The following is a 21,664-nucleotide window of genomic DNA, read 5'->3' on the forward strand; positions in this document are numbered from 1 at the left end:
TATACTAGTGACGTCATCCATCTGGGCGTGATGACGTAATCGATGATTTTTTTAAATGAGAACAGGGGTCGTGTGCTAGCTCATTTGAAAGGTTCTTCAATTCTCTATTCAGTAATATAAACATTTATATAATTATTTATACAGGGTGTCCTTCTACTTCTTTTTTGTCAAATAATTTAATTTAATAAAAATTTTTTGGACACCCTGTATAAATAATTATGTAAATGTTTACATTACTGAATAGAGAATTGAAAAACCTTTCAAATCAGCTACCACACGACCCATGTTCTCATTTAAAAAAAGCATCCATTACGTCATCGCGTCCAGACGGATGACGTCACTAGTATACCATATATGCCACAATATCATAACTTAAAAAAAAATCGACTTGTTTCGGGTTTTTTTCCTTAAAGTCGCCGGTTTACGAAATAACGAATTTATTCCTTTCATTTGCACCATAATGTATACACATGCGACGGTGGAAAATAGCGTCACGCACGCGTGATTAGAAAGTAAAAAACAAAGCAGTTTTGAATACTGTATTGCAAAAAACTCTTCGGGATTTCATCAATCGATGTTCAAAGAATATCTAACTTCCTTGGCAACATTCAAATTTTAAGTTTTTCACATAGTTTTTAAAGGATAAAAATGGCCGATTTCGCAATTTTTCAATTTTTAATCGCTTATATGTCAAAAACTATCAACTTTAGAGAAAAGTCACTAAGACCTTTTCTGTTTGGAATGATCCAAAAAACCTAAAAAAACTTCGTTCCATGCAAAAAAAATAATTTTAGGAAAAAACAAAAAAAAAACGTTGAAAATATTTTTGACCCACTTTTGGTCCTGGCAACATGCAAGTTTGTTAAAAGGAGTCCTTTTTGAGTAAGATTGTGCAAAAAATCCGAATCGGAATATTTTTCCTAGCGGATGCGCAGTGGCTTTCTGGACTGAGAAAAACGAATAAAAATCTCTTAATTAACACGTTTCTTCAACCAAATATCTAAATGAAAAGTCCTTTTTTACCACACAAAGCACGTAAACAATAAATGAAAAATTTCTTATGTCAATTTAAGCTTATAAACGTCAATATACAATATTATCAATCAGGGTTGCCAGGTCAGTTTTTACTTTTTCAGTAGTTTTGCTTTCAAAAATCAGTAGATTCTTTTTAGGCCATGTAAATACAGTAAAACCTGTGTTATCGGTCACCTATCAAAATCGGCCATCTGTACTAATGGCCAGTTTCAAAATTCTCAAAACAAACTCAAAATTCCCAGATCATAATTATGACCTGGTATTTACGGCCATCTTTATAATACGGACGCGGCCAAACAATCTCGTGCATATTTTTAAAGCCCGTTTCATAGAAATTTACCTGTTAATAACGGCCAATATACTGCCCTCCTAAGACAAAAGGTCCTATCTGCAAAAATTCGGATTTTCAGGTTTTTGTCTCACTGGACTCTTAGTTCAAAACTTAACATATTTACTACGTCAAAAAGCCGTAATTGACAGGCAGTGATTCAAAATTGCCATATTTATTTTTTCCTAACCAACAAAAGTTAAGTAATCAAATACCAAATAAAATTGTCCTAAAGTAAAGCCGGACTCAAACGACTCGTGTACTTGGCGAATAATCGTCACTTGCGTATACTGGCAATTCTATGTGAGTGGGTTACTAGTCCAATTATTGTACTATTTGTCAAATACTAATAATAATAATAATGTTAATACTACTATTAATTGTCAAAGAATTGTTCTAGTAACCCTCCCAAAAGACATAGTAAGTAACGCAAGTAACGATTATTCGCCAAGTACACGAGTCGTTTGAGCCCGGCTTAATATTGCTAGACGAGTATGTCCGAAGTTGGCTGAATATATGCAGATAGGACAATGCACAGGGATAATGTCTCTTAAGTGCGTTCGCGGGTACAGTTGACAAATTGTCGCCGACAATTTCTAACCTCACTTAATATAAATAATGCCATTAATAGATAAATATACAAGGTATATTTACTTTTAATTAATATTAATAACTAATTATTAAATTATACTAGGTAAATATACCTAGTATATTTATCTATTAACGATATTATTTATATCATTTTAAAGTGCGCATGCGTTTTGCTGCTAATTTGTCGTCGACAGGCACCCGCGAACATAGAGGTATATATTAACATAGAGGGAGCCTACCTTCCGCGCTTCCTGACGACAAGATCTCATGGACTGGTTTGCTGCATCTCTTTCTAACACATTGTATCGAAAATCTATGATGACATTCAGTGTGAATATAGGCACGGAAGAGGAGGACAACTGTAGCAGCTTTACTATGCGTAAGAGTGAAACAGCACTAATCCAAATAAAAAAGATGGTGCCGTCACTTCGCTCTGAAAGACACTCTCTCTATGCTAATATATAACTCTATGCCAGCGAACGCACTTAATATAGAATGACGTTTGCAACACGTGACTCAACAACATAACCTTAAACCCCAGTAAACCCCAAACTTCTGACTGTGCAGTTTGACGTGTATCGGTGTGAATTATTGTTGGTATTGTTAGCTTTAAAACAGTAAATTGAAAGAGGCAATATATTTGAAGAATTACAATGGATACTGAGTAAGTACATACTATTAGGCAATTACCTACTTTAGATATTTCTGAATGAAAAATGTGATAGAAGTTCATGTGTTATTTGTGCGGGAAAAATAAATACTGATTTTTTTTACGTGAAAAGAATTTATAGATACGTGTAACTTATTTTTAAACTGCGAGTGACTTTGTAGAATTAGTTTTTTAATATTTATTTAAATTTTAAATAAATATGTATTTGTTTATTTTTAGATTTTATGTTTCATTTTTGCTTCAGAAATTGCAGAACTGCTAGTCGTTCCAAGAGAATGGTTAAGGCTGCGTTAAATAAAAGCCTACAAGAAAAAATAAATGTAATCAGGCGGAAGACTAAAAAACCACGGTGTGTAACGAAAGATAATGAGTATATACCTGAAAAAGGTGAATCTGAAGAGACTAAGACTAGTGAAATAGAAAACGAGTCATTTTCAACGGATTTACACTTATTGAAGAACAATAAAGCGACTTCAAAAATCAACTAATATCAGACATAATAATAGTGAGGCCTGAAAACACCGAAAACAAGGAATCTATGCAAACGAAAGCAACAATTGCGCAGGAAGATTTCTTATCAAATAGTATGCCACCACTTGTAACCAATTTGGATTATAATTTTATTGTTACTATTCTAGAAGATGCTGTAAAAAAGGCAAGCCATACATCAGAGAAAATTCGACAAGTGAACGACAAGTGAAAAAAAATTAAAATTTATATCGACAATCACAATGTTAAGGAAGTCTGTAAATGTCCAATGAACTGCCATAGAAAAATATCAAAAACTCGACGGGAATATATTAATAAACAATACTGGACCCTATCAAAAGATCAACAGCGGTTATTTATATTCAAATGTACCAAAAAAAATTTCCGAAACGAAGAGATACCTTGAAAACTGGAAACTCGAAACGCACAAATACTTTTAAATATTTTCTTTCAGTTGAAGAAGGTTTAGAAGTAAACGTCTGCAACGTATTTCTCTTAGCCACGTTAGGATTTGACAAAAATAATGATAGAGTTCTCAAAAATATAAGAGTTTGTGTGAAACACTAGACGAAGAGTAAGGTGTTTTATATATTTTGTGATTTCTTTTTTATTAATAAATTAATTTTCTTAATATTTTAAATTTATTAATTTAATAGGTGATGCACTTAGTACCTATTAATTAATGTTTCTTTATAAATAGGATCCGATGCACTTAGTACCTATTAATTAATGTTTCTTTATAAATATGATCCTTTCTACTAAGTTAATTAGTCCTAATACCGACATATTCAAATATCTTTTTTTGTGATGATATAAGTGAAAATAATATTGTACTATTAAATCCAATAATTATCAACTAACTCAGGCAGAAAATCTTAAAAATCTTATGATTATCATTTTTTTTTGGCAAGCCATTATTAAAAAAACCGTGATATCTCAAAACTGTAATTTTGCAGATAGGACCTCTTGTCTTAGGAGGGCAGTTTGATAGATTTCAGTAGGTCATTAATTGGAGTTAAAATCAGTAGGTCTACTGAAAAATCAGTAGACCTGGTAACCCTGTTACATTATATGCATTAACCAGTTAAGTTCCTCCCATTTTTGTGACGTCAGACTTGGGCTGTCGAAAAACGTATTTTTAAACGTATTTTACGTCATTAATCTTACGTATTTAAAATCACCTACAAAAGACGTTTATACGACGTAATGTTCAAACACGTGTATATATTCAACCAAAAGCTGACGTTTCATCGACGTTATTGACATCACTTGGTTGCCTGGAAAACGACTTTTGCTTTTGCTGCAGCTATCAAAGCAACCAAAAACAAAAGACTGGAAATGAATACTGGAAAAATTTCAAATAAGGAATACCCATAGAATTGTTTCAATCATACCAAATACAAGTACGATTGGATGGGGTGAATACATTTATCTAGTCTACAACCTGTAAACAAAGAAAACAAGAAAAATAAAATACATAGCATAAACCATAGAATTCAGTTTTAGAGTAATTTTGATATTTGTAATTTTAACCATTATCTTAACATAACCATTTCTAAAAATTCTAAAAATTTTACTTTTTTATTTATTATTAAATTTATTGCCAAAGTTTTGTTTTCAGATTCTTTCCACCTCCACCGTTATCTCCTGAAAATACTCCCAGTCCAGACTGCTTTTCAAACAATACTTTTCCTTCGCCTACTGCTGCGGTACCACCTCCAGAACGGTTCATTCCTCCGCCACCTTTGTCTCCCTCACCAACTGAGGCGTTTGCATCAAAGAACGCTGTCGAGCGTTACGACAAAATCCAGAGATACCAGGGATATTCCTCCTCGCCAAATATTTCGACGGATAGGTTTCATAGTAACGATCACAGGTAAGAACTGAAATGTAACAGAAACGTAGATATATGTAGTCGGTTCGATAAACTCAGACACAACTGGCTAGTGATTTTAGTAAGTAACTTTGCCAATTTGGTAAAATTGGCAAAAAAATTTTACTAACTAGTTAATAATTACTAAATAGTTATAGTAGGGGAGGAAAGTATGCTAAATGTGCAGTCATTCGAGCGCTTTTGGGGTCTATTGGGTTGTGAAGAGTAGGTTCTAAAACCAAAAAAAGTTAAGTGAAGTTTTCCATTTTAGTTGGGACTTTCCATTTTTAATTTAATTTTCCATTTCCAACAATCGTTTTTTCCGGTTATAACACCATTTATCCATAATTCGAAAAAATGTTTCAAATAAAAGTTACTTATTTTTACGTAAGGAATCCGAATCTGCAATAACAAAATGGGGGCTCCTATTTAAAATTTTAAAGTAAGCCACCACCCCACCTCCGTGAGGGGTCGTGTTTGGTGCCATTTGATAGATTTTTCGAATATATTGAATAAGTGTATTTTTCAGTTTTTGGATCTGATGTTCATTTCGCGAAATATCGCGGGATTCGTATTTAAAATTTTAAATTTACCCCACACCCCTCTCCGTGGGGAGTCGTCTTTGTTATCATTCGATAGATTTTTGACAAATATTGAGCTCGTATTTTTTAGTTTTTAGATCTATCGTTCATTTCGCGAAATATTCGCTTTTTTCTTGTAAAACTTTAAAAACTTTGTGACTCGCCCATTTCCTTACTAGTACATTATTTCACGGTTTTTGCTGTAAATTTTAAAGAACCGCTTGGATTCACATGAAATTTGACATGCGCATATCTAACATGTCAAAGAAAAAATGTGATATTGTGCCGATATGTGCTTTTGCCCTGGGGGTGAATTTCACCCCTTTTTGGGGGTGAAAAAATATATGTCCAAATTAAGTCCGGAACTGGATAAACTGACTAATTCTAAGCAACTTTTGTTCTATAGAGTTTTTTCACTAAGTCAATACTCTTTGAGTTATTTGCGAGTGAATATGTTCATTTTTCAAAAAAATCCACGTTTTTAGACAGTTTTTCGCAAATAATTCAAAAAGTAAGTATTTCACCAAAAAACATTTTTAGCAAAAATATAGCCTGTAAAGTAGTAAAACAAATGGTGTACGTGTGAGGTCTCTACACCTAGTAGAACCAGAGTTATAGCTAATGAAAAATAGATTCATGTTCGCCAAATTGCAAATGAAATATTTCAACGTAAAATATCCAAAAAACTAAGCACTTTTTGGGGAAAACTCGTTAGAACTTTTTTAAAGTGTTTTAAAAAATATTTATTTTTGTTTTATAAAAAAAGTTTTTAGCATCAAATGTGAGCAAGTTGCGCTCAAAATAAAGTTGGTCAATTTTGTTTTGGCAAAAAAAATTCGGGAAAATCAACCCCTAATTATTAACTTAAATGAAATTAATCATTACCGCTTCACATGTTACTTTAGTTAAATTGTGTTTATATGATCTGTAAGTTTCATGTATTCAAAGGGCTTATTTTTGAAGAAAATTCGTTTTAAATAAAAATTTTAAAATTTTTAATTTTGAAAAAAATGGTTTTTTTTCAAATACCTTAAAAATTGTTAGACATACCAAAAAGCTCAAACCATAAATAAAGTCGGCTTTGCTTTTCTGAATATTTTGTATTTTTTGGTTTTTCTGTAAGACAAAAATTGGTTAAGATTTAGTGTTTCTAAATTTGCATCCGCTCGTGATTAGAGAATCGTTCAAACCCGTTTAACTACAGCCCTTTCAAAAATAAGGCTTGTGAAGCGATGAAACTTACAGATCATATAAACAATACATACACGAATAAGAAAACTTGTGAAGTGCTAACGATTAAGTTAATTTGAGAGGTGCTAATTAGGGGGTGATTTTCACGATTTTTTACCAATAAAAAGGGATTAACTTTATTTTGAGCGTAACTTGTTTGGTTTTGATTCTAGAAATCTTTTTTATAAAACAAAATAAAGCTTTTTTAAACACTTTAAGAAAGTTATAATGAGTTTTCCCCAAAAAGTGCTTCATTTTTTTGGTTATGTCACGCTAAAATATTCGATTTGGAATTTGACGAATATGAACCTATATTTCATTAGCTATAACTCTGGTTCTGCTAGGTATAGAGAGCTAATATATACACCGTTTTTTTCACTTTTTCATAGGCTGTATTTTTCTTAAAAATATTTTTTTCGACAAAAGACTTACTTTTTGAGTTATTTCCGAAAAATTGTCTAAAAACGTCGTTATTATGGTGAAAAATGAACATGTTCACGCGCAAATAACTCGACAAGTATTGACTTGGTGAAAAAACTCTATAGAACAAAAGTTGCTTAGAATTAGCCAGTTTATCGATTTCCGGACTTACTTTGGACATATATTTTTTCACCCCCGAGAGGGGGTGAAAGTCACCCCCGGGGCAAAAGCACACATCGGCACAATACTATTTTTTTTCTTTGACTTGTTAGCTATGTGTATGCCAAATGCCATGTCAATCCAAGCGGTTCTTTAAAATTTAGAGGTTTTGCAATATTTTACCGTTAAAGAACGTACTATACGTAAAAATCGTCAGAATTTTGAAATATACAATGTTTTGCATGTACTTAACTTACCTTATCTTAATCTGACGATTTTGAGTTTTTTTAAGGATAGATTTTTTTTCGGCCCTCCCTTAACGAACGCCCCTGTGTTTAGAGCCAATATTTGGTCGAGGTACATCTATCTATAGGGTACCAGGTTTCTCCCCATATGATAATCTGACGCGCTCGAGTTACTGCAAAAATCCCCGCTTGGGCTCCCCTACCATTAGTAATTTAGCCAATTTTGATAAAATTTGCCAAAAACAAAAAAATTAACGACTAAAATCACTAGTTGTGTCTTAGTTTAGCGAACCGACTATAACAATTTAATAAATCTTCTTCCGGTTCAGGGTCTTTGGCTGAGCCATCCAAGAATACTGTCGATGTTTAGCTACTGTTATACCTAATTTACTTTATAATAAATGCAAAGGAAAGAGTGAATTCTTTTAATAACAAAATCGCATCAATCAAATTGGCTATCAGCGAAACAATAGCAGCGAACAATAATTTGTATTACATTTATATGTTTAGACAGCGTTTAAAATGTTAATTGAAGTTAGGAAACTTTTTAGGTCTGACATATTGCACTGTGGACCTAAAATATCACTTAGTTTGTTGGGTATATTGTACAACATGCGCTTTGGCGTTAATACTGGTCATTTCTCTAATAAATGTTTAATTGTTAACTTTTCTTCACAGTTGTCAACAGGTTAATCGCGTATGACCCAGTCGGGGTTGAGTTAATATTACATGATCTCTTCGACTTGTTGGTAATGTTGGTCAGGGTTTTATTGATTTTTTACTATCGCGTAGTTTGGCCGATGACACTTTCCACTTTTCATCCCACATATACCGCACTTTACGTTTGACCGCCGCTTTCACGTCCGCACTCGAAAATGTTTCAGTACACTCCGCACTATCACTAGTTGCAGCTTCTTTTGCAGCGTTGTCTGCCTCTTCATTACCTTGAATTCCAATATGGGATGGTATACAGAAAAATATAATAATTTTTCCATTCAGTAGAGCGGTATGAACTTCTTGCTTTATTTTGATGACCAAATGATCAGTTGGGTAGACATATTGGAGTGCCTGTATGGAACTTGAAGAGTCAGTGAGTGATATATTTGGTATTATTGGATGCGTTGACAGCAAGGGTGGCCTGGTATAGACCGTATAGTTCAGCAGAGTAAATGGAGTACTCTGAAGGGTGTTTGTATTTATTTGTCGATGTTGGGGTTATGACTGCAACACCAGAACCTTCATATGATTTAGATGCATCTGCGCATATATGGAAAGAGTGAATTGCTAAAGGTACCTATTAGATTTTCTTACCATCTATCGCCTAACTAAATATTGTCTAACCAAATTTCCCAAAACTGAAAACATGTCTTGTAGAATCAACATGTAACTTTAATTTTTATCCAAGAGACAATTAAACAATTCCATAGTAACTATTCAGAACTTTATTAATTTAAGTTGGTTGTTAATAGTTTAAAAATTATACGTAACAGTTGTCATCTAATAATCTCACCAATAAAAAATAAGATGAAAGTTAGATAACAAAAGTAGAATACTTATTAAGACATCATCATCATCATCATCATCATCATCATCATCATCACCATCATCATCATAATTGGCTAGACAATCCAGCTAATTGTGGATCTGGGCCTGCTCGCAGAGAAGTTGCCAGTGCCTTCGATTCCTAGCAACTTCCCTCCATCTTATGCAGAGATATGTCAAGAATAGATCTGGCTAGGGATATGCTAAACAATGCATCGGGGTGTAACGTCGATATCAACTACGGTGGTCTAGCTATCTTTGTCTGTCGTGCGAGTGTGAGCGTATCTACCAAGAGGTGGGAGTAATGGAACGACAGTTACCTACACAGAGGCGGCAGCCATCATATGCTAGAGAGAGAAAGCTAAGCGCCAGTAGAGAGAGATAAATAGACCACCGACCCGAACTGCTCCGCGTTACGCTATTTTTCGAAGTTGGCCAAATCTATGTGTATAAGATCTTTGATCTTATGACGCTTAGAATTTTAAGGTTAAGGTCACCTTCCACATAATCAATCCATCTTCTACGAAGTCGTCCTCTACTTTTTCTGTCCTCTGGGTTTGAGAATGTCTAAGCTCATCTTAGTCTCTCAACCTTAATAAACTTCAGCATATGCTTCTTTTCATGAGCATTTTTCAGTGCGTCACAAATGATAAAAAGGTAAGTCCGTGATAATATACATTTTAGTGACATGACATTTTAGTTAAATCTGACAGTTGTCACATTTTATTTGCAATTTGGCATAAAAACAAATCAATCGTGTTTATTGCATTTATAAAATGGTATTTTCTTTGATTTGTATAGTCTTATAAATTGTACAGATTATATTCGTAGATAAATTATATAATTCGTAAATAATTTTTTTCGATTATAGCGCCATCTATTGACAACTAGAATAAATGTTATAAATGTCACCGATGAAATGTAATCACCGACGTGCGTTTTTTTCTGTCACATACAATTTAATGCGTTAGAATGAAATCGAAAAACTGTGACGCACTGAAAGATGCTCATGAGAAAAAGCATACCTGGATCTGTGGCTAAAGGCTGCTATAATTGAAAGATATCTTCGACGCCATAAATCAATTTTATTTGGTACACGACAATTAGACCGAAATCATTAGACCGAAAGCAGGAGACCCAACTCATTGGACCGAAAAGCACGTTACGGAAACCTCACTAGACCGAACAGCATTAGATCGAAATGGTACATAAATTAAAAAACTTGCAGTAAATTATGCTAAGATTTTGTATATCTCTTTTTTGTTTATTGCATTTTTTTGTAATATTTTATTTATAGACTGTGTAAATTGTTACCCTCTACAATATGATATGAAATAATTTTTATCCGTTAAACAAATTAGTGAAGGTAAAAATAAATTAAGGGTATAGTGACGTTATAGTTATTAAGGTTAATTATTCGGTCAACGTATATCCCTCTGGCCAAAGGCCCTCGGTATATACACCATTGACCTCAAGCGTTATTATCCTTATAATACCCGTGGTGCCTTCAACGTTTAATATCCGACTAAATTATTCTTTATATGCAAAAAATTTTAATGAATTTTGAATTAATTAGTTTTTAAATAAGTACATTTTCTAGCAATAGTCGTAACGTAATTGTGGTAACCATAGTTTTATTTAGGTTGATATTTGTCAATTTTACAGTATTTAACTAGTTATTTAAATTTAATGTCCTAGGGCGTTATTTTTCGTTATACATATCATACTTAACTGATTTCGAGATCATGTCATTATTTGTCAAATAATATACCAGTCGGGCATTAACATCATTTTAACTGTTTCTAATAACCATCTAAATAACATTTAGTTGTAATTACATTTGTCTTATCTCTTTTAATGCGATAAGTAAAAGTAAAAAGAAAACAATTAACAAAAAACAAAGCAAAAAATAACAACCTCTAAACTCGCCAGTACTTTGTGCTGCCACTCCTAGGCCTGGATAAAAGGTAAAGGGAGGTTGATGTTACCCTTGCTCAGATTACAATCCTGAGCACCCTGTATTATGTACCTAATGCTTTTCAGTCTCCTACTGTTCGGTCTAGTGAGGTTTCGGTAAAGTGCTTTTCGGCCTAATGAGTTCGGTCTACTGCTTTCGGTCTAATGATTTAAGTCTCTTTACAGTAAACCATTTTATTTACCCCCAACATCTTTTGAAGTATGTTTCTCTCAAAGATACCAAGTCGTCTTTCGTCGGTTTTGGATAAAGTCCATGTTTCAGCCCCATATATCAAAACTGGTCTTATTAAAATGTTGTATATATTAAGCTTTTGTTTAAACAAAAAAAAAGAAAACAAAAACAATCACTAATACTAAGGAAAAATGTACAATAACTATTCAAAATGAAGAAATCCAACAAGTGCAAGAGTATTATATCAGGGTCAAGTATTTAGGCCTAGCAAGGAGAACCAAACATTGGAGGTGATCAGGAGAATCAGATTGGCATGGGGAGCGTTTGGAAAGCTCAGGTTCATTCTCAAAAATAAGAGATACCCGCAATACCTAAAAACAAAAGTATACAACCAATACGTACTGCCTGTACTGACATCTGGGGCGCAAACATGGACACTGACAAGAAATAACATGGATAAGGTATTAAAAACACAAAGGGTCATGGAAAAAAAAATGCTACAAGTAAATCTGAAGGATAAAAAAAACGAATGGATAAGAAAAATCACCAAGGTCAAAGATGTAAATGAAAAAATAGCAGAACTGAAATGGAAATCCGCTGGGCACAATGCAAGGCAAAAGGAGGGCAGATGGAATAACTAAAATACTACACTGGATACCCTGGGAATACCGAAGAGGAAGAGGAAGACCTTAAATGAGATGGATAGAGGACATCAAAAAACACGGTGGTTCCATATGGATAAGTATAGCCCAGGACAGAGAATCGTGGAGAGAAAAAGGGGAGGGTTCAGAAGAAAAGGGTTCAAGAATGAAAGAACTAGGCTATAGATAGATGGATAGACGTTACGCCTTACTGCACGTTTTAGGTTTTTATTTTACAGATGTTTTTGAAGACCATGGACAGAGCTGGGCCGGGTACTGATAAATTTGTACTCGGGTACTTTTCATATTTGAGGAACGAGTACAGAGTACCGAGTACATTGCTCAAAAAAAGTACTCAGATTATAATACTCAAAGTACAATTACCCGAATTTCTGGGGTACTTATTTCGAGCACATTTGAATATACAACCCGAAAAAAGGTAAGAAGGTTGGTAACAATTATCTCTGCATCTCTAAACATATTGATTTATGAGTTACGAAAACATAAAATAACGTACAACTGCAACTTAAATAAAAAAAATAAGAATTTTAAAAATTGATCATTGATTAATACAGTAAAACCTGTCATTAACGGCCACTAACAATGAAGGAACTATTGGCCCATATAGAAAGGTGGCCGGTATTTCCAGTTTTTGTAGTCCACAAATACATAAAAGATAATTGGAACTTTATTTATTTTGTTAATAAAAGCAAATATAATTCTATACATAAACGGAAACGTCGGAAACTACTAAAACTTCTTTAATATCCTAATATAAAACAAAACTATACTACGGAAAAAACATATTGATGTTAAGCTTTTTTAAAGAATTTTTCAACCCACTTTTATTTTTTTATATTTTTTGATAATTTGAGTTTTTACACCATATTTTTCGGCCAACTTTTGTGAATTGTAATCATACTTATAAATAGTGACAAACGTTTCTCTTTTACAACACTTTTATGATATTTTATTATAGGATTTTAAGAACATATTGTGATCACCGACCCGATGAAGGTTAATCTCCTGTTTAGGTAGATACAATAGGTCCTAATAAATAGTACTGAGAATTTTCATCAACAAATAGACAAAATTATTTTGGCTAACATTCACATTAAATTTCTCTAAAATGGGCTTTAAAAATATATGTGATTATTTGGCCGTATTATAAAGGTGGCCGTAAATAGCAGGTCATAAATAAGCAAATATATCTAAATAAAATTGGTTTGCGGAATTTTGAAACAGGCCGTAAGTACAGGTGGCCGGTAACACAGGTTTTACCGTAATCAGTATAACACCACTCACACTCACTGATTAATTTTATTGGCTTTTAAGATAACTAATTTTTCAAAGTTTCATCAGTTCTTCAGAGCATTTCTTGAAAGGCTATTAATTATTATGGCATAATGGCTGTATGACACTATGCATTTTCTTGTATCATTTCTAATATCGTTTCTGATATGTCAAAAAAATGCATAGTGTCATACACAGATACAAGAAACGATATCAGAAACGATACAAGAATTTGTGTCAGGCACAGATTATTGTACAAGAACTGCGCCAATTTCTGCGCAAAGAGCAAAAACGTAAAACCTGCTGGTAGAACATCTAAAATGTCATAATTACTTACTCATAATGGCGGCTGAAATGAAAATGGGATAATGTATTGATGTATTAATGTATTGATTTATTTGTGTTTTTGTAGGTATTATTTATAAATCTTTTATTGATACTTAATATACCGTTTGGTATGGACTACTGTTCTACTAATAACCATATATTTAGCTCCTAGTAAAGTTCAAACTATAAATTTAGGTTTCATGGTGCATTATTTTTTAATAGACGAAAATACAATAGATCCTAATTTGGATCAAACTGAAGATAATTCTAATGCAAATATTTTAGCACAAATATCAAAACAAAATAAAAACACAAATAATCAACCTCAGTCAACGTAAAATTCTGGTTAACATTAAAATGTTAATTATATAAAAGTTTATAAATTTTATAAAATATTTAAAATCAGCTGTGTCTGTAGATGCAGTACTACCATAACGTGACACAGGGTGACAAACAAAATTTCGACCAATCACGTGCCGAATTTCATACAATTTTCGATACAAGAACTTGCATAGTGTCATACAGGGCACAAATGTACGTACAAGAAATGATACAAGAAAATGTATACAAGAAACGATATCAGAAACGATATTAGAAATGATACAAGAAAATGCATAGTGTCATACAACCTTAAGAGAATAAGCGTTTGCTTGACTTTGCGAATGGACTGATACTGAAAACGGCGTTTTTGCGTGTTGCTATTAATTTGCTCTCCCACATGCAGCGACAAGTTTAGTCTTGCAAAAAGTACTCGAAAAATGTACCCGTATAATAAACGCGGGTACCGAGTAATTTACCCATATGCTACGGGTACGAGTACCGAGTACTTTATTGAAAATGTACTCGGGTACCAGGTACTGAGTACCCAAAATGTACTCAGAGTACAAAATTCGGGTACTTGTACCCGGGTATTGCCCAGCTCTGACCATGGAGTCTTTTTACTTCTTCGCTTGTCGTGTTTGTTGTATTTACTACCGATCCAAGATATGTGAATTCTTGGAATTGCTCAAAGGTATAGTTAATAATTTGAATTATCTGTTTTTTTTTTCGTTTTTTCTACTTCTTTTATGGCCTTTGGTAACTGCGCCCATTTAGCCAGCAGCACTTCTTAAAATCAACGCTTGACCATACGCCAACACCATTACGAATCCAATCGAACAATCAAGGGTAGGGAAGGGAAAAAAACTTTTCGCACCCAGGTCGTTCAGGGCGACTAACCACAGACTAAGTAGGGATATGGGGTATTATTAATTTACACGACTAATTTTATAATCTAAAGTTTCAATTTACACGACTTAACATAATCTAGAAGAATCATAAAGATTGACGGGTTGTTCAAAGCTAGTAAGTTCATCAGATTATATGGGGGATAAACGTTTTCTTGCAATAGCTGCATATTCAATAGATTACATTGATTTTATATAGATGTGCGGGATATCAGGCGTGGCCAAATTTAAGTCGAGAGATAGTACTAATTTATCGTGTCTTGAAAAATCTAAATTTTTATGCTAATAATCTGTCGGAATTTTCGGATGTAAAAGTATACACCTTGTCGGACAATTTATACAGTATTGATTCCATTGAAGTTTCTTGTTATCATGTTGTCTGGTTTTACTTATGGTTATACATTCTTGAAGTACAATATCATTCAATGTCTCCTCGCCACTGAAAATGCTATCTTTTGCCAACTGATCTACTTTTTCATTATTTTCAAGACCAATATGAGCTTTTATCCATGTGAATACTATATTACACTGCATCGTTGTCAGATTAGAAAATAATACTATAGTGTTTTTAATTCATTTATGTAGGGATTTACGTTAACAGACTTTTCGTCTAGTTGACTAGAGAAACTTTTACACAGCCCACACCATCACTTTGTTTTGAAGCATCGGTATATATTTGTAGGTGATTAGGGTATTTTGCGGTATAATCATTAAGGGTAGTTTCGCTAAGTTTGTGAAGTTCAGAATATAAGGGAATTAGAATTATTGATGTTTCTAAAGCCTGAAAGAAATCAGATTGAGGTGGCTTTTTAATTTAATAATTTTGCTAATATTGCAAGTATTACGAAATGCTGAAAATAAGGTGGGAGAGGTTTTTCTTAGACCAATATTTTATTGTTAAATCGAAGTAGTTTGGTGCAGAAATTTTCTTACTTAATATTGGATCTTTTATATAGGATTTTAGAATAAACTTTCATATAAAAATTGTCATCTCAGTTCTAAGGGAGGTTCTAGAGCTTCCACACGCAAAGGTTCACAGGGAGTAGAGCACATTGCTCATAAACATAGTCTTAAAGCAGTATTTTGAATTAGCTGTTGATTAACATTTTGAGGGTTTTTAGCAACCAACAAATTTGGTCTTTTTCTGGTTTAAAACAAGTCCTAGTTTACTTAACATCTCTCATACTTCTGCCCACTATAACGATATCATCACCGAATTCGAAGATTTTTGTCGATCATTAAAGATGGTCCCGTTCAATCTAATCTTATTTATGCTTGACTTAATAATATGTTAGCAAATACATTAAGAAATATTAAACCTATCTTATAGTATATGATTAAATATGTTATTTACTAAATTTTTTATTGCAAAAATGAGTTAAATATAATTAATATAATCATTTTCTTTTTTACAGATATAAGGAAAGGTATAACCAGAATTATACCGACAGGTATCAGCAAAACAGCCAGCAAAATTTTAGTAATGATAAGTATGTAAATACAGATGGGAGGTTCAACGCGGAGCGTTACATCCCTCCGAATGCCCACATGCCGGTTGAGAGGTACGTTCCGCAACCTCAAGAACCGTACTTCTCAACCTACCAATCGTATGGTTACAAACAATTTAACACTAGCGATCCATACATGCGCCGAGATTTAGCGTTCCATTACCGATTACCACTACCATACGGTAACAATTATCAAAGGATCCGATTCACGGGAACACCTGGTAGGTTTAAGTGTTGTCCATACCAGGAGGGATATCAGATGTGTAAATCCAGTCCTGGTTCCAGTTCAAGCAGCTCGGTAACAAGTCAAGGAAATCAGAAGGAAGTACCATGTGTCAATAGCAGTCTTCAGGAAATCCAGTGCCAAAATTATCACGGAAAGGAATATTTTCAGCAAGAGAAAGGTATACAGTGCGGGAATGCGCAGTGCGAGGCGCGTGCAAAAGGGGCGAAGGGACAATGTCGGCATAGTATATGCGTCAGTCCTTCGGTTGAGTACGTCGGGGCTTCCGGGGGTAGACACGTGTGCGCCACCCCTCCTCCTAGAGGTGGTATTACTTCAGAGACTACCGTGTGTAATGAGAATTGTTATCCCAGGAGATCGCAAAGTACACTGACTGTCACTGTGTGGTAAGTACTCGTATATTATATTCTTAATAATATTAGAAAATAATCAATATATTTTATGATATCTGTAATAAAAACATTGACTACTATAAAAAACTCATACAGAAGTAAAAACTTCAAATTGTATTCTGGTATAAAATCGTTTATTAAAAACTATCTAAAAAGTCATCCAAATGGATTGCAAAACGTTTTCGTTCTAATTCAGAACATCTTCAGTGCCTAGAATGAAGTATTTCCACGTTAGATTAAAGCAAAAAAGTTAAAATTGTGACTGTTAGAAAGAAAAAAACATGTGGGAATACTTATATTCTGCAGAGTAGTTTGAAACTAGCACAATATTTAAAGTGGTAACCCCATAATATATGGTTTACATATTATACATTAATGGAATATGTTGACTACAAGTCGATGTTGTTAGATATAATAGAATACATGCCTAAAGGGCAACATGCTTCCCTGCTCGATAATGCTAGGTACTTGCCAGTTCAATGGGCACAGACCAACTGAGAAAATAGGAAATGGGGTTTCCTATTTTCTCAGTTTCCCATTTCCTATTTTCTCAGTTGGTCTGTGCCCATTGAACTGGCAAGTACCTAGCATTTTCGAGCAGGGAAGCATGTTCCCTTTAGGCATGTATTCTATTATATCTAACAACATCGACTTGTAGTCAACATATTCCATTAATGTATAATATGTAAACCATATATTATGGGGTTACCACTTTAAATAGTGTGCTAGTTTCAAACTACTCTGCAGAATGTAAGTATTACCATATGTTTTTTGTTTCTAACAGTCACAATTTTAACTTTTTTGCTTTAATCTAACGTGGAAATACTTCATTCTAGGCACTGAAGATGTTCTGAATTAGAATGAAAACGTTTTGCAATCCATTTTGATGACTTTTTAGATAGTTTTTAATAAACGATTTTATACCAGAATAGAATTTGAAGTTTTTACTTCTGTATGAGTATTTTAAACTATGGTATACAGCCAACTATTGGGATTTTCCCATTGATTTTATTGACTACTATATTTAATCAGTTTCTTGACGTATTCGTCTACTAGAGCGTTCTGATAAGTACGTACTTAGCCTACAAAAGAAAACATATAATATTTTAAGAAAATAATATTTTGAGAAAAGTGGTAAATTTATTTCTAAACATAGTCTTCTTTTAGCTCAATGCACTTGAACCAGCGATGCTCCAATTTCATTAACCCTTTCAGCTACGGTGACGCTTACGCGCGTCCAAATATGAATATAGATTAGTGCCATGGACGCGTAATCGCGTCCACGGCATTATTCAAAGGCTGGAAATATTAAAGCAGAACTGAAAGGGTTAACCCGTCTGAAAAATACGTTTTCTCGAGGTCTGCAAAGTATGCTTCCGTGGCGATGATGGACTCCTCATTCGACTTAAACTTCTGCCCGGCGAGTGACTTTTCAAGTTTGGAAACAAAAGGAAGTCGTACAGGGCCAAATCTGTAGAACACGGTAGATGGAACAGTAAGTAGTACGTAGCCCAGTTCGACCAATTTGGCCATGGCGACGGCGGAGGTGTAAGCCTTTTCATGGTGGAAAAGCACTTTTTCTTCGCCAACTGGGGCTGTTTTTACTGCAATTCAGTCTCGAGTCGGCCCAATAATTTGACATAGCAGAGCCGAGTGACATTTTTGTCCTTTTCGAAAGGAAGTCGATATAAATCACGCCTTGTGAATCCCAGAAAACGGTGGCCATCACCTCTCCGGCCGATAGAACAGTGTTCGCCTTCTTTGGAGCACGTTCGCAGGTCGACGCCCAAACGCAGGACGTCCACTGTTTCGACTGTTCCTTGATCTCTCATGTGTACCAGTGGATCCATGTTTCGTCGATAGTTATGAAAAAACGTAGAAATTCCTTCGGTTTAAACAGCCTCAAATACTGCTTTGAAGTGGTCTCATGGCTGCGCTTGCTGTTTCAATCCAAATGTAGCTGCGCGATTTCAATTCCAAAAACAAGAATAGAATCGCCGACCGATTTTTCTCTTTTTTTACTTTTCTGTAATCCGCAGACACATTCAGTCAAAACAAAACGACGTGTCCGATTCGGCTGAGATTTTGACATAGGCCTTGTACTACACGATAACACAGCATAATAAATCTAACAGCCGGGACACTCTCGAAGGCGGGAGAAGTTAAACGCATTATTACTGCACAGATGGTCGACCATATTGTCTGGCATTAACACGAACATATCACTAGTCCTGTCACTTGATGTTTGGTTGAAAAGCATAATTACATTGAACCTTTGAGTTTTATTTTAATGTTTTTGTCTTATTATTTTGTCTTTTGTCTTATTAATCTTATTATCTTAAGATATTCAGCCCTATTCTGTAACTTTTAACAAATCGAATAGAAATGACCAAGTCGAATCCTAATTACACAAAATCGGAATGTTTGGTATCTATCGCGTCATTTTCGTGTTTGGATTGGTATTCTGTAACTCACATCGTAAGCAAGTTAAATCGAAATCGACAATTTCTATTTCATGCGGTCAAGCGCGCGGGGGTGGCAACCCCGCATTGTCAAGCGAAATTAGTGTTCTGTGACCCGTTTGTTACTGCTTCTAAATTTGAAATACGACACCGTTGCCATATCTTCAATTTTTCATATTATCACATTACATACAGTTGTTTTTAAAAATTGTTTTGAAATAACAAAAAAGAAAAGTTTTGAAAAGTAAACAATAAAATGTTAGTGTAAATATTGGACAGAAAAACCTCAAAAGATGATAAATGGTTTTAAATCAAAGTTAATTAAAATTGTTATTAAAAAAGAAGATAAATTGATAAATAAAAAAGATAAATGAAGCAAGATGTATAATGTAAGATATTACTAATATATACAATCTTAAGATTTGATTCCAGCTAAAATATCTGATAAATAACTTTTCCCAAAAACGGCGTCTTTTCTATAATTATTTTCTTTTCTATAAGCGTTAATTAATACAAATACAAGCAAACTGGTATAATATATTTATCAATCAACGCTATAAGTCTATCTTTACATTTTAAAAGTTCTTGTACAATATATTCTTGTAAATTATGCCATTGATTGAAATTGTACAAGAAATACCCAAAAAAATATATACCACAGTGGCAACACTGTGATTGGCAAACGTTCAGCATTCAGAATCTGAATTTCCATTTCGGATGCCAAATCAATTTTAAGGTTAGGTTAGGTTTGATGCATACTCGTACATGTCTAAATTAAATATACAATTCCCTAAGTAAATACCACCACAGACTAAAAATTAAGCAGATACAAAAGGTAAAAATACTATAAATAATGATAAATAATTAGTAATACATTATTTTTAGTAGATATAAAATATAAACCTCAAAACAAAATACAATGCGCTTGCGTCAAACACAATTCCGATTATCTAAATCTAATTTTGACAGGGTAAATGGTGTCGAAGTCATTTCTATTCACTATTCCGATTGTAGAGATTCCGAGGGAGATATGGAATATCGATTTTGACTATTTTTATTCGACTTCATTCGACTTGGCCACTTCTATTCGATTTTCCTGACTTCTAATCATCGAAATGAGTTACAGAATAGGCATGAATTTGTATTAAGATAATAATTAAGATAATTATTTTTTCTACGAGCGTGAAAAAATGTCTACTTTCGCGCACGTGTTTTAGTTTAGAAAGTTTCACTTTTCCGCACGCGTTTTACTTTTCCGCACGCGTGTATATATTTTAATGTGGCCTTAAAATAATTATAATAACTAGTATTTAGATATTATTTACTATTTTATTTCAAATGTATCTTATTGTGTTCCTGTTTTTATGAAATTAACGCGACAATTCGATGAAATAAAATTATTTTGACATAATATTCGAAAGTCAAATCGGTAGACAATAACAGTCGTTTTGAATCATCGTCATGGAAACCAAGATCGTCGTCATGCTAACTAATTATATTGAAAGTTTGGTTTTGACAACCTTGTCAAAGATTTAATTTGTGTATGTATTTTCATATTAATTAAATTAATTGATTAAGATTTGGTCATTTTTTAAAGACTCGTATAAAAAATATTGTTCCTAACGCTTGCAGAAAGTCTCTTTTCCGCACTCGACTGCTTGCCGAACTCCCGCTTGGCGTCGTTCGGCAAATTGCAGTCGCGTGCGGAAAAGTATGACTTTCTGCACTTGTTAGGAAAATAACTATTGTACTTTCTGTACTTGTATATTGCACGTTTTTTAGGTTCTATTTTGTTTAATAACATTGAATCTTCGAGTTTTATTTTGATTTTTTTGTTTTATTATTTTGTTTTCAGTAAGAAAAATTATTCTGTGTACTGGTATATTGCACAGTTTTTAGATTCTATTAGGATACTATTTTCAAGTACCCACAATGGATACAAGTGTAAGAAGAAATGGTGGACACAAATGTGCCGTCTTAAGATGCAAAAACACACGTTCTAAAAATGCAGTAAAAGTTTAAAATAATAAAGCCGTTCCTGTGTTTCACGCTGGAGCCAATACGGATCTGAGAGTTAATGCCTCGCAATATGGCGGCTCTGTACTTTTCAACTTCAAAGGCGACATCGGAGAGTGTCCTTGCTGTTAGATTTATTATGCTGTGACGATAGTAACTTCTCTTGCGATAGTGACGCCATCGGGCGGAGAGGCTAGGTTCTTATCAGACCGGCACGTATTAATTACTCTCTCCAAATTACAT

At 33.7% G+C, this 21,664-nt stretch overlaps 1 protein-coding gene across 1 annotated transcript in view; it reads left to right on the top strand.

The window, feature by feature from the left end:
* LOC114337994 (uncharacterized) overlaps positions 1-16,941 on the top strand; it is a 371,509-nt gene extending 354,568 nt beyond the window's left edge. The window contains exons 5-6 of the mRNA XM_050646854.1: positions 4,735-4,989; positions 16,215-16,941. Of these exons, the coding sequence (XP_050502811.1) occupies positions 4,735-4,989; positions 16,215-16,941 (982 nt within the window). The remainder of the gene's footprint in view (positions 1-4,734; positions 4,990-16,214) is intronic.
* Positions 16,942-21,664: the final 4,723 nt, after the last annotated feature.

This window comes from Diabrotica virgifera, chromosome 3 (genome assembly GCF_917563875.1).
Source record: "Diabrotica virgifera virgifera chromosome 3, PGI_DIABVI_V3a".
In the NCBI taxonomy this organism is placed as follows: Eukaryota; Metazoa; Arthropoda; class Insecta; order Coleoptera; family Chrysomelidae; genus Diabrotica; species Diabrotica virgifera.